Below are 15,432 nucleotides of genomic sequence, written 5' to 3'. Positions count from 1 at the left end.
CATCTTCCTCGATAATGCTCTTCTATCTGTTTTATATCCCGGCGAAAGCGTTCACCTTGATCGTCACTCACCAATCGAAGATTAGGGGGGAAAAGGAAAATGGTAATGCAAGAAATATATTTTTAAAGACATTCTGCACCCCATCGTTTTAATTTCTTGTAACAAATCATTCACTAAAAATTTGGATTTTCAGTCAATTACTTTCTTTAGAGATCACCAAGCCGCTAAGATTTTCGTCGAATTAATTGTTTTTTTTTAAGATTTTATTTAATACAAAAATCCTTTACCATTTTTATCCATGGCATTGACAAATGTTTTCATTAAACCAAGTTTTATATGTAAAGTCTGTCTGTACATGTGGTAGTCGTAGGTTGATAACTGTCGCACAAATAGAAAAAACAATTAGTCTAAAATTAGTTTCATACGTTTCTTCTGAGCGTAAATAGTATTCACACTATTACTAAGGAACGTAACGTGTTAGACGACCCTACTAAAAGACAATGGACAATTTTTAACAATGGAATAAGAAATTGAAAACACGTAATCTTATTTATGTTACAAAAACTATGCCGCACTGTGTAGTTATTGAATGAACGAATTATTTCATGAAGATTTCAGTTAAATACCAAAACAACTTTGTGAAGTATTCGCTGTTAGTGGAAAAGTTATAGATCTAAAACTTATAAGTCTAATATTTGGTTATAAATCAATAATTGTAACAATTAAATGATTGAAAATGCACTTACCTCTCATGTATATATAGGCCGTACCCCTCATGTTCCTTCTGGTCAGAACGATGAGATTGAAGATGTTGCCGACGATTCCGAGAAGGCAGATTGAAGGCAACGCCACTCCATACGAATATCTGCGGAGCGTCTCGATCCTGGGATCTTCCGATACGGGAATGGTCCCTAAAACAAAATCATCTTCTACCAAATAAAAATATTCTACGACACAGATTTCTGAAGAGAAAATGTATGTAAGGGTTTTCAGATTGAAAGTCTTTTTATTCTTGGTTATATACTTTGATCGGGATAAAGGTTAGATCGAAAAAAATGGATTAAAATAATTATTAAATATACGGTTTCTTGTACATTAAATATGTTCGATAAATTCTTCATAACGCTAAGGGTAACTGATACGTATTTGGTTGAAAAATGTGATATGTTATGGGAAACATAAGTTTAAAATATTTCAAAAGATCTATAAACATATAGAGAGTGTACGACTTTAAGTCCTGTAAATGAAGCCAAGTGTAAAAGGAATTTAGCAAAGACCTAATTTAAGAACTCATGTTTAGAAGATAATTTTACAGTTACAAGATATTTATAGCATGTTTAAATACACATATTGTAAAAATAGCAGACTTCAACATTACAATTTGTGTACTTTATTTACTTAAATATTACAGGGTATCTTGGTACAATACTGGGTATAATTTTTTTTCCACAGATGCGCTAAAAGTTTAAGAAAATCAAACACCTATCATCACACGTATATAATTTTATAACTTTTTTGAGTTTTACTTAGTATCATATATTATATTATAGCATGTCTAAATACACATATTGTAAAAATAGCAGAGTTCAACATTACAATTTGTGTACTTTATTTACTTAAATATTACAGGGTATCTTGGTACAATACTGGGTATAATTTTTTTTTCCACAGATGCGCTAAAAGTTTAAGAAAATCAAACACCTATCATCACACGTATATAATTTTATAACTTTTTTGAGTTGTACTTAGTATCATATATTATATTATAGCATATCTAAATACACATATTGTAAAAATAGCAGACTCCAACATTACAATTTGTGTACTTTATTTACTTAAATATTACAGGGTATCTTGGTACAATACTGGGTATAATTTTTCTTTCCACAGATGCGCTAAAAGTTTAAGAAAATCAAACACCTATCATCAAACGTATATAATTTTATAACTTTTTTGAGTTGTACTTAGTATCAGCTATGCAAAATTAACCTTTTGATAGCCTTATCAAATATATGCTACATCTTAAAATTATCTTCATAAAAATGTTTACTTTAACTTTCTTAGCAAGTGTTATACTTGCTTTATTAATTTATACTTCTTCTTTAATGTTCTGCCACCTTTTATGGATAAAAATCTTTCACTGAATTGTATTATTCATGATCTATAAAACATTATACAATAGACTATTACTATTATTTAGTTCAAAACTAAAGATTCATATTAAATGTAAAATTTTAATTGAAAATATACTCTAAAAAATCTGTTTTCTTAAATATTGGTTGGAATATTCTATTATAAAATAATTCTATTGATTTAAGTAAAGCAGTAATAGTAGAAGTAGATAGTAGAAGCAATAGTAGAAATAGATAGTTATAAAAAAATGGAATCTATATTTTTACAGCTGATAACGTACTTCTAGCATTCCTATCTAAAATTATCACTTTTGACACTTTTTAATGCATATTTCTCAACCCTATTTATATATTTCTTCTTTTTAATTTCTAATATATATATATATATATATATATATATATATATATATATATATTACCCATTTATTGAACATCAACGAAAAACGTATGTCTATCTTTTTTTACCCCAAAGAGAGATTGACAACAAGAACTAGGACGACAAAATTCCACGGATTATACCGGCAACATATTAGTCTTTTCGACTTGGAACTGGCAATTTCTCTGAATAGGTCCAATTTTCGGGCTTGGCCAAGTCGTGTAAAGAGTTCGGCGCGGACATCCGTTTGATTATCCGTCATTTTTAATAAAAATAAGAAGAAAAAATAGAACGACAGAATCCCCACTCGTCGCTCCGAAAGTTTCTACGATCAGGGCTGAAAGAAAATGGATGGTTTCCATTTATTTTAGGCCTATATGAAATATATGTTCCGTTCTGAATGAAAATCGTGATATATAGAAGTAGTTAAGGCGGGCGAGTATATGCACATACACCTATATATTTTAATAATATGTATTAGAGTTTATTTTGATACTCAACATGTTAAAGTAAATAAATTAAATTTTTTTAATACATATTTTAAAGCCTGCTTTTACCAACTAGGGGTTTATTTGGACTGATCCTACAGTTTAACGTGGGCTCCGAACCACGGTCCTTGGCATTAAGCCTACCGACTGGCGAGTGACAACTGTAGAAATCATCCCAGAAGACATCCAGTCTTATCCAGCCTGGTTACTGGTATGACTGGGATCATTTTCCTTGTCGAATTTTACACTCTTGCCTGAGACAATCACAAATATTAAACAATTACAAACATAAACTTACGACCCTACCCAGGTTTCCAACCCACGGCTATCGCAACAGTACCACTGCGCCATCAAACCGGTTGAATTACGTTTCTTTATATATGTTCTAATTTGTTTATATGTGCTATAGCTGCTCAGTGTGTTAATAAAAGAGATAAAACAGAGCTCAAAAATTGTGAGCCTAAAATTCTCAGATATTTAAGGAACAACAACCATATCCAAGGAAAGATCTAATTAAAGTATTTTCAAAATATTTTTTTTGCTATATTCATAATACAAATTTTGAATTTTAAGTTTTTATTTTGTTTAACAAAGGCAAACTATTTAAAAACTTTATCATGTTCAGTATCATTTTAAGACTTATTTATTATCTATCTTATTATTTATCTTTTAAAGAGATTTTTTTTCTTTAAATTACTAGAGGTTTGAATTAATTAACGATACATTTATTTTACTTTTACTGAGATGATTTTTAATGTATTTGTACTTGATTTTCGAAAATAAAAATAATAAAGAGTGTATAGTTTTTGGTTCCATAGTTGATGAGTAGGTGGTTCTGTACTCACTCACTGAACATTGAACAATATATATAGCATATTAAAAATATATTTTAATCATAAAAGAAAGTAAAAAAGGAATTAAGCAAGGTTAAAAGTTTTTTAATTTAAGGGGGAGACAGATGCTAATTGAGAGAAGCCTTCATTAATTAATTTTTAGGCCATCCAAATGAACTTTTGTTCTAATATTTGCTTGTAATTAAAGCAAGTTCAGGTATGTTATTATATTTGACTTCCACGTCATTGAAGTTAGTTCTACAAATTTTGCTTTTGATTTTTGATAAATAGAATACATTTGTTTATGCAATTGAACACATATTTATTTAAGGAATATTTCGAATGAACTTACAACTTTCGTCTATTTTTAGGTAATGTAAGGATTTTCATCTGTGTATATATTTTGTTCTTTGTGTAAATTTACAGAAATACACAGAAATACACAAAATTTACAGCATCTTTTTGTTATTACTCTACCCTCGTTCTCAATAATAGGTGTGTGTGTTTTTTTGATTAATTACTTATGAATTAGTTGTTGAATGTACTGTTTGGGCTGATCTATGAGAACTTCTTAAAGGGTTATTTTAGAATCCGTAGGTTATGTATGAGTCAGTTATTTTAGAGGAATATTTTTCTTGATATCCAGTTTAGAGATAAAATTCAAAATATTAGATTGGAATGAAAACTTCTTATCAGTCCTGTTAAATAAAAGCCCGAAGATTGTTATACAAACATTTGGTGTTGTTAGAGATGCTTGTTGCACTTAATATCATCGAATGTTCATGACGATTCAGTGTAATATCAATAGGTATAATTCTAAGCGTATATTTAAAGAATAACAGCGAGAGAAAATGAAGGAGTAAATGGTTTTAGCAAGAAATGTGAAGGTATTTACCTGAAATAGCGGCAGGTAAGGCTGACAAGTTGGTCCAAATGCATGGTGCACAGTCAGACGATGATCCATTGGAACATATCAGACTGTAGCTGGACGGTGTTTCGCTGGAGTAAAGCATGGACATCGTGTGAAGGGCGGTCACTGATGCGGGAGTCTTTGATGAAACATTATTGGGGTTGCTTTAATTTCCAGCGCTGAAAACAAAAATGGACACTTCACTAGCGTTATGATAACATTATATATATGTCGTGAAGAAGAATAGAATCATTCAGTCGCACTATTTGGGATTTGTATGTATTTAGACCAGCTATATCAGTTAATGAAAATGCAAAGCATCAATGTAAACAGCTGCTAACTACGAGGGTGGTTGATGATATATAAATATGATGGAGACAAACGCTGTAGATGGTGCGCATGTATGTTTTGAACGTCGTTGCTTGAGTATATTATAGATGGGTCCCTTACGAACAGTAAGGCATAGCTTTCGTTGGGAGCGCATGTTTCACGCGCTTGCTACGACCATGAGTGAACGTCAAGTGCTGACCACCGTAGCTCAACGTATTGTCATTCGTTTTTTAGTGTGGGAAGGCGTTAAAAAGACGGAAATTTTTCTGCGTTTGCGAAATTCGTTCGGTAGTGAATGCCTGAGTAGGGCTGCCGTGTTTAAATGGGCCAAAGCATTCAAGGATGGCCGTGAAACCGCCGATAATGAACCGCATGATCGTCAACAGCGAACCAGCATCACACCAGACAACATTCGCCGCGTAGAACAACTCATTTTGGAGGACCGCAGGATGAATGTTCAAGACATTTAGGCTGAACCCGGCATCAGTGTTGGTAGTGTAGAGTCTATCATCCACGAACACCTTCAATATCGCAAAATAACGACGCGATGGGTTCCTAAATTGTTGAACTCCGAGAAAAAATTTATGCCGTTGACGCGATACGAGGCGGAGGGGGACGGTAATATAACGCGAATCTTCACTACAGACGAGACATAGATACACCGTTACACTACCGAAAGCAAGATGTCGTCTAAAGCGTGGAGGAAGAAGGAGGAAGGGATGCCAATCAAAGCGAAGACAACCAGGTCCGCGGGTAAGGTTCTGTGTACAGTGTTCCAGGGCAGGGCACGTCGATTTCCTACGCATCCAACGAACCATTATTGCTGCATACTACTCTAACCTTCTAAAAACACACGTGAAACCCACTTATCGCTCGAAACGATTCTTCTCCAGGATACCGCTCGTCTCACGCTCGATACAATATGGGAATTAGGGTGTGAGGCACTGGAGGAACCCCCTACAGTCCGGATTTATCATCTTGCGACTACCATCTGTTTGGGCCACTGAAAGAGGCCCTCGGAGGCCAGAGATTCAACACCGACGACGAGGTAGAGGGGTACAAAACTTGAAAAGTATTTGTCTCGATCATATTTGAACCACCCTTTTAATTTAAGCTAACTGGTAAATTTGGTGGTTTTATTATTGATTTATTCACATGCTTGTTATCAAGTACTTAGTCTTGTTGGTAAATGTTATATCGATTTGTGGTCTCTAGTATTATAAAAAGAGACAAAACAGAGTCCAAAGATTTTTAACTTGCAATTTTAAGAAATTTTGAGGCACAGAAAATAATTAGAGAAAATCATTTGCTAATTAATTTTTAGGTTATTTCATTAGAGATTACATCTGTTAGTAATTGAATAAAATTTCGTCATTCTGCTTTAATTTTATCATTAAATTATATATTTATTATTATAGAAAATTGGTGCATTGGCTAATATTTAATTCATTAATTAATATAATCTAATAGAATAAAAACTGTCCAATGATTATTCAGAGACAGATATTATTTTAAGAATAATTGGGTTAGAGAATAATTTTTTTATAACGCAATTTATACATTTTATGTTTTATTGTTGAGTAGAGACATATAGTGTATTCAAAGTTTTTTCTACATACGTCATCAAGATGTTACAGAATTAGACAATATTTTTCCTTCTCATTTTATTCTAGTATTATAGTTAAAAAAGTCGCACACAAAATTCTTAAAGGCAATAGTTATAAGAAGTTTTAGCTCTAACCTATAAACTATTGTGTCTGTATAATTAAATGTAGTTTTTAAATGTACTATAATGTTTAAATAAATTGTATTTGATAACATTTTTGTTCAATCATTTTGGTTAGATTAGAATTTTGTTGTATGTCAAAACTAAACTGAACTAAAACTCAGAGTTGATGCGACAACATTGCGACGTTTTGATGTCACAAAGTTAGGTGACATATGTACAAAATAACTTTGAATATATTATGTATTAATATGTATACTAAGTTAAAAAATATATTTTCATATATCTATATCATATTTTCGTATCATAAAAGTAAGTAAAAAAAGAAATAACGCAGGATTAAACGTTTATTCATGATGGAAGTTTCAAAAACAATCAAAAGATATTTAGAAATACGCCCATGGGCTTTTTATAAAGCTAAGATATTTTTAATACTTTTCTTTAATTGAATTGATTATTTTAACACCTAACACTATATATAGTTTAATCTGAAATTATAAATTTACTAAAACTAAGTATACATAAATAAATACCCGAATTACCAAGATAATTTTTGGAAATTATAACGAACTCTTCTTCCTTATATACTTTCCCGAAGTTGTTAATGAAACTGACCTAAAAAGAACACTTTTATAAGTAATCATAAGACAGCTTCGAAATTAATGTTACCATTACGAATCTGTTTATTTAAATGTAAAAAGCCAGCGTTAAATTGAAACCTCGAGGAATGGAAGAGAATAAATAATTTAAGGATTTTTTTCTGTCGAAATTCGGGTATACGAAAAATTAATGGTTTAATATTTGAATAAATAATCTTCAAACCTGTATAAGTTTTCTGGAAATATTTTGGTTTATTGTTTTCAATCAAATCATGAAATAAAAAAGTTTCTTTATTAATTATTATGTTGTTCAATACATAATGTTCTATGCAATCTCTTTAAGCTTCATTAAACTTGTTCCAGTGATATTTTAATTAGTGAAGTGAGGTCATTTGAAATATGCTGCCACGGGTTGCTATTAATTATACATCGGATGAAACATAATTCAGATAGAGTTAATGGCCATAGGTCTGGCGAGTAAGTTTTTTTTTTGTTCTGGCCTAAAAACCAGGCGGTGGATGCATGACGCATACCTGGTCGCGGAACTTGCCCTGAAGTGACAAGTTGGACCGGGTTATGTGGGACTGCCTCTGGGCTTACCAATACACTAAACCGAAACCGCCTCACAGTTGACCCCTGTGGATCACTACTGCTACTGCATTAAATTTGGGGATATGGCACCCGCTGATCGGGCCGCCGTTATTGGGCACGAGGGCCCGGCGATTCTATTGATTCGCGAACCTGAGTTAACACACAACTGGACACTGTTGTATGGGGGCAAAAGTTATGACTGTAGCGACGGATGAGGTCGTTTCAGCCTGGAAAAGGGGGAGAGCTTAGCGGTGACGCGGTGCTAAGCTCCCAGCATGTCAACCAGCTCGTGATATGAAGTGCTTGATTTCTGGAGTGTCAGTTTCCCTATGAATTTGATTATTTCTGACAAACCATGGAGCGTTTAATATTCTCCTGAGGAGCTTATTTTGGAAAACTTGAAGCCGTTTGACCTGGTTGGGTGTAACAAACTTGAAGTAGACATTAGATCAGTAGAGGAGTGCGGACCGAATTAACATCTTGTAAAATAAGCATTTGATGGAGATGGGAAACCTTCTAGAAGGGCAGATCAGAGAAGATAGCAAGTTTGCTATCCCCGAACCTTTTTGGATTGCTTTCTGGATTTGGGAATGCCAACCGAACCGCCGGTCGAAGTGAAGACCTAGGTACGTGACGTTATCCAGCCATGGAATTATTGCGGGGTTGATCTTAAGTTGCGGGACGCGCAGTGCGTAACGCTTCTTGTGGAAAATGATGGCCTGGGTTTTCAGGGGGTTGATTCAGGGGAAGACGACAGTATCATCAAGATACCTAATTTATGGACTAAAAATCGTTGGAACTTGAGCATTTTTTTGCTTTATCTCCACAATTATGGATTTATGAGCATGAATAATTGGACAGAACCAGATTAGTTTTGATCCAATAGATCGATACTAATACTGAAACTTCAAACATTATTTTGAAACTGTGTTTGCCCTGTTTATGAAAAATAAAATGAATACACAATTTATGGAACCTGTAACTAGAAAAAAGTTAATTAGTATTCTTTATTTTTAACAGCTTTCGTGTTTCCACAAATTCCTTGTATTTCTACATAAGTAACTACGAGAAAATCTTAAATATAAGTAATTCAAATATAAGAAATTTACATTTCTACCAATTTTCCGCGGTTACATTGATAAATAACGAAAATCTTCGAAAGAAATTGGTGTATAATGTCGGTGTTAAATACACTTAAAGGAGTTGAAATTTGTGTGAGAAAAAGTACCTGAAATAAAGAGACATAATTAGTAAAGTTGAATTGAAAAAAGACCATCTCCTTTACGGAGTTTCGGTAAATTGTTCGGCTTGAAAGGTTATAATTCTTCAAGTGGAAGGGCTCAAGATAAATCATCTGAACGTTCCGTAAAAGTAGAATGAAAACAATCGTTACAGAGCGTAAAGATTTTGTTTGTTGGCTTCAGACACGACATAATAAATGTAATTATCCATATAAAAGCATCATGAAGATAATCTTAATAGAGACGATTTAATTATTTAAGATTTTCAGAGTATTAAAGCCACTTTTATAAAAAAAATGGCTCGGATAAAGAAAACCTTTAATCTGAATATTCGAAAGTAAACTGAATGTTTCGATTATACATATTATGGTGCGAAAGAAACAAAAATTCTTGCTAAATTGCTGTAAAGTTTATTAATTTTAAAATGCGTGACGGACACTGAAATCCATATTTTTTTCTAAATACACTTCTTTTCTTAATTTTAAAAATTAAGGTTATGTAAAAATCATTATACTATTACTCTATTCAGTATAAAATTCTATATAATATCCGTCATATTTATTAAATTTTGATTATTTGAATAAAAATGGCATAAATTGTCAATGTTTTGACTTCCAGAATAAAGATAAAAATCTCAAAATGTATTTTGGGGCGTAAGAAACGAAAATAACTATTAAATTGCTGTAGAATTTGTAATTTTTAAAATATGGGGTATAAAGAGATTTTCACAAGTTTTTGAAAATTTACTTTAGATTGTTTAACCTTTTATATAACTAAAAATTATATAAAAGTCATTATACTATCGTTTAATTCAACGCAACCCTCTTTATAATATCTGTCATTTTCATTAATCTGTCATTATTTGTCAAGAAAATCATGATTTTTACGACTATATGTGTGGAAAAATTTATAAAAAAGATTTTTTGAAAAAAGAAAAGAAAATCTTTAAGAAAAATATTTTGGCTCGCCGAATAACGATAAAATTCTCAATAGTTATGTGTTTTGGAATGTATGAAAGGAAAAACCATGTTACATTGCTGTAGAATGTCTAATTTTTGAAATTTGGGATATAACTAGAAAATATGCCTTTCATTGCTTAACTTGAAAGCGAAAAGTTATATAAAAATCACTGTGCCACCATTCGATTTACCGAAAAATGCTTATAATATTTGTGATTTTCAATAAACTGTGATGATTTTAATGACAAAATGGCAAAAGGACGCATTTTTTCACGGCTTACATATTGAAAAAATACCACATTTTTTTATCCCTAGGATAAGGATAATTATCTAACCATCAAAATATACGTATTTTGGGGCACAAGAGACTAAATTCCATGTTAAACTGCTGTAAAATATATTACTTTTAAAATGTTTGACATAAACTGAAATCTAATTTATAAAAAAGTCGCTATAGCAATATCAAATTCAGAGTATAATTCTTTATAACATCTGTCACTTTAATTAAACTTGTAATTATTTGAATGGAAATTGCAGTAGAAAGTTGAAGCCGGCTCGGTTGGCGAAGTGGTAAAGGCGACAGGACAGTGTTTTTACTGCTGGGACATGGTCATAAATTTATGTTTGTGATTGTTCTAGGCAAGAGTAAAAAAACGGACAAGGAAAATAATCCCAGTCACGCCAGTAACCAGACTGGGTAAGACCGAATATCTTCTGGGATGATTTCTAAGTTGGTCCTCGCCAGTCGGTAGGCTTAATGTCGAGGTCCGTGGTTCGGAGCCCACGTTAAACTGTAGGTCCAGTCTAGATAAACCCCTACTTGGTAGAAAGGATATTTTAAGATATATACAAAAAAATTGAAAATCGAAAAAAAAGACCCTCAGTTAAAGTAAAACAATCCTTACTGGGCAAGATTTTGTTTGTGAGCTTTACTTATGACATAATAAAAGTAATTATCCTTATCAAAGCATCATGAGCATCTTAAAAGAGACCATTTAATTATTTAAGATTCTCAGAGTATTATAGCGACTTTTACACAAAATCTGGGCGGATACATCGGGCAAAGAAAACCTTTAATCTGAATATACGGAAGTGAACTGACGAAATCGGTGGATATTTGGTCGGGTTAATTGCCAGGCCGGTGAAAAATGGCCAGAAAGGGAGACGCAAATGGCTTTTAGCAGCGTGGTGCCCGAACTGAAGACTGGTTGACAAGTTACCGCCCGTTGTTGAGCATTAGATTGAATGCTGAGTTTCCGCGTCAGGAAATAATGAATCTTTTGTCTTCAACAGGGAACTCTGAAACCACGTCCGCAAACAAATGACTTGTGCTAAGATTAAAGGTTTGGTGAAATATATAATAAATAATGCTGATATTTCTTTGAAGCCGTTCGAAAATTTGTTTTTTGTCAAAATATTTGAATAATTATCCATATTTGGATGTCGGTAATTAATATTAGGAAGTATAAGCCCACCAAATATTAGTAACAATATTATTTTAAGTTTATATATTGTATTATAACACGTCAATTGAAAAGTCCCCGGCCTACCATAGTTAAACATATTTTCTTTGAAAAATTAATTTTTTTATTCAACATAATTCCCTTCAAGGGTGATACTCTGATAATAGCGACCCTCCAACTTTTTGTTACCATTTTTGTAGTACGATTTGTCGTCCGCTTCTAAATATGTCTCAGTTTCGGCGATCACCTCTTGATTCGAAGAAAATGTCTTCCCAGCGAGCATTCTTTTGAGATCTGAGAATAGAAAATAGTGGATGGGTGCCAGATTTGGAGAATACGGTGGACGGGGAAGCTATTTGAAGCCCAATTTTTTTTCATCAAGAAGGCTCTTGTAATTTTAATATTTTTCGGATCTTTTTCGGATCTTCAGGTCTTGTTAGATATAATTTTTATTATGGAAGGTTATTTTTATACCGGTTAGTTCTTCTTACATTACACAATTTTAATAAATAAATCATAAGAATATTTATATTCATGTCCTATTTTATTTTTCAGTATTTTTGTATTATAAATTAGTATTTTTAGATAACAACTTTTCATTAAAAGTTCATTTTTATTTATTTCTGTATTATTATTTGATTTATTTATATAATATGTTCATTTCACAATATACTGTATAAGAATAACCTTGAATAATATATATATATATATATATATATATATATATAATTATTTTTGTATTTAATGCATAGATTCATAGGTTATATAGTTCAATATTACCTGTATTCTTATATTTTTTTCAAATGTATATTATATATTAGACGCTTTCATTACGAGTAAAAAACTATACTATTAAATTTTTGATTGAAATACTTTTTATTCTTGAACTAAAATATTTGATCCTAAACTTAAGTAAAAATGTATTTTCACCCTTCCACAATCCTATAAATCAATTTCATGTCGATACACGTAAAGAAAGCGAATGCAAAAAAACAATTTTGCCATATCAAATCGTTCAATATGTTTCTATAGAATTCCTTTTAATAGATCTAAAGAACAAAATTCGGTGAACCGAGAAATTTTTTTGGTAGGAATGCTTCTCTCATATTAAATACTCCATAAAAGTTTCATGTTATTTTAGAAAAGAATAAGCTTTTTTTACAGTAGGGCTTAGAAAAGGTGTTTGCCGAAGTGAACTTTATATAAAATAAGACAGGGTAAGGTTTTAAGTGTTAGATGATGTAGATATTGGCGTAAAAACAGAGTTGATACTCTTAGTTTAAATATTAAAGCTCTCGAAATATCGTTACATTTTCGGTTCGTTTTATTTTATGGGAAAAACTGAAGATTTTAATGGATAATAGACTATAAAAGTTATAGATTTACTGTAACACAATAAGGACAACTAAAATACTTTAAACATAATTTTTACCGAATTTTCTCATTTCAAATAATCATTCATTCACAAATCAAAAGTTTTTTTTTGTTAGGTATGTTTTGGACATTGAACGAAAGGCAACGAATTAGTTGACCATTCAGGGATTCTATTAATTTTTTGTCAACTTTGAGTCGTTCAAAACCAGAAATAAACAAACAAGGTCTTTCCGTTTTCGGTAAATGGGGGTTCTGTGGTCTGGTTTTTCTTTGTTAGTTGCGAAAGGGTGGCCATTTAGAATCAGTGATTTGTATAGTGGTTTCGGGAAATGATAAAATAGCAGTTATGAATAAATCTGTTTTTTTATATAGAAGAATTTAATTAATGTATAAATAAAATTGTATTTGTTAACCTCCGTTATAGACGGTTTCATTAACAACTTAAAATAATGTATTTTGTTATGAAAACAAAATATTTGTGCTTCACTATCGTTAATATCAGATGCATGATAACAGTAATAAAAAATATAATACAATTTAATAAAAATATAATAATAATATAGGACAGATGTGATTACTAAGATTTTAGCAAAACTATTAGCAGAAAATTTAAAAATTCGCTATATTAAGTTTACCCATATAATAACAATTAGAAGTGTTACGCAACATTGACGTCACTTTTGACGTTGACTTTTGACGTTCCTAACCACCACCAGTCTGTCATAACATACACATATGCTTGTACAACTTGACAAAATTTCATTTTCCAATCATTCCATATGTAGCCAGTTCTTAGACTGGTAATATAGCTCATTATTTGTACAAGAAACTATATACTTGATATTAGATTTTTGTAATCTAGTCATGATAGGATTTGACTGGCAATTGTTGAAGGTTTTTATTCAATTAATATTTTACTTTGTATTTTGAGTTATGCAGTTGTTAGAAGGCCATTTTCTTCTATATGGTTGGTATTCTAATCTTGTAGAAATGTGTTCACTTCATACACATTTTTAAAATTAAACTTAAAATTTAGTAGTTGAGAAGGGAACAACATTAATGGGATTCATATATACAATAAATATAAAAAATGATAAATAATCTTAAATTTTATCAACAGTGAATTTACTTTGATATTACGTTTAAGAGACAATTTAGACATGATTAAAGGTTTTCTTTTTTCTTTTTCTGCTTTCGAACGAAAATTCACCTTTTGTTTGGAGTTTTTACTGAGACTCTCACCATAGATATACATTATATTGTATAACTATAGCACAAATTTATTTAAAAAATGTACACATATATTTTTTAATCCAGTTTTTTTGACGAGGAATCTTTAATTTCAGGTAAATTAAAGACGTATAGTTGCCATAAAATAGTTTTTAAAAATTAATCATCATATCCTATTATCAGATGATTTTTATAGTATTTTGATATTAAAATTATATTAAAAAATTTATTATAAAAATAAAGCTGGACTAAAGTAAGGAAAGTTATTATGTTCCAGATGCGGCGATATGTTTACACTATTTTGCTGGTAGTTATAGTCCGAACATGTGGCACAACGAAGAACTAACATGGCCCGTAATCCAATTTGAATGTTGTCACAACTGGCACATTTTAAAATAATGCTTCCGGCTTATTAGGGGCCTTTTTCGAAAGCCCGGCAACAGAGAACTGAATGCGTATCCATTTTTTCTAGTCGAGAGTTAAGAGGAAGACATAAATTTTCCACGATAAATTGAATATTCAGTCAGTCGGTGGGATTCAGTATAATTTAAAGTCTCAAAGCCAAACATAAAGTGCAAATTTAGCACGTTCTTATATCGGCCTTTATTGATTAAGAGTAAGAGCGGAAAAATTTATTTTAAGCGATTTATTTAAATTTTGAACCAAGTGTCATTTTTTTCCTCTACGGTAATGTTAGAATTCTCAAAATACACCTATTTTGATGCAAGATCAAACAATAATCTAAAAATGCTGTAAAACGACTTGTTCTTAAGATATGTGATATGTATTGAAATTCATTTATTTTTTGAATATATATTTTTCCTAACTCGAAAAATAATAGCTTTATATAAATACCTTTCTATCACTCGATTCAGCGTAAGGTTCTTTACAATATCTATAATTTTCACTAACATCTGATTCTTTGAGTGGAAATAGCTCCAAAAAAAATTAGAAACAGATATAAATTGGCAAGAAATCGCAAATTTTCACGACCCGAAATTTTTGGTCTTTAGGATAAAGATAATACTGCCAGTATATACGTATTATAGAGTGTAAGATATGAAAATACACGTTAAATTGCTGCAAAATGTCTGATCTTTAATATATCTAACATAAACTGAAATCTACACATTTTTTGCAAATATACTTTTTATTGACTAACCTAAAAGCTAATGGTTAT

At 31.2% G+C, this 15,432-nt stretch overlaps 1 protein-coding gene across 1 annotated transcript in view; it reads right to left on the bottom strand.

The window, feature by feature from the left end:
* LOC143198879 (putative G-protein coupled receptor B0563.6) overlaps positions 1-15,432 on the bottom strand; it is a 244,349-nt gene that overhangs the window by 41,319 nt on the left and 187,598 nt on the right. Inside the window, exons 3-4 of the mRNA XM_076408484.1 lie at positions 4,725-4,918; positions 747-926 (exon numbers count right to left, since the gene is read on the bottom strand). Coding sequence (XP_076264599.1) covers positions 747-926; positions 4,725-4,848 — 304 coding nt within the window. The 5' untranslated portion in view covers positions 4,849-4,918. The remainder of the gene's footprint in view (positions 1-746; positions 927-4,724; positions 4,919-15,432) is intronic.

Source organism: Rhynchophorus ferrugineus, unplaced genomic scaffold (assembly GCF_030347505.1).
Source record: "Rhynchophorus ferrugineus isolate W39M unplaced genomic scaffold, kcgeb_rfMv2 rfM6, whole genome shotgun sequence".
NCBI classification, from domain to species: domain Eukaryota; kingdom Metazoa; phylum Arthropoda; class Insecta; order Coleoptera; family Curculionidae; genus Rhynchophorus; species Rhynchophorus ferrugineus.
Note: the sequence above shows the minus strand (reverse complement) of the source record. Positions and strands in the feature narration are given on the sequence as shown.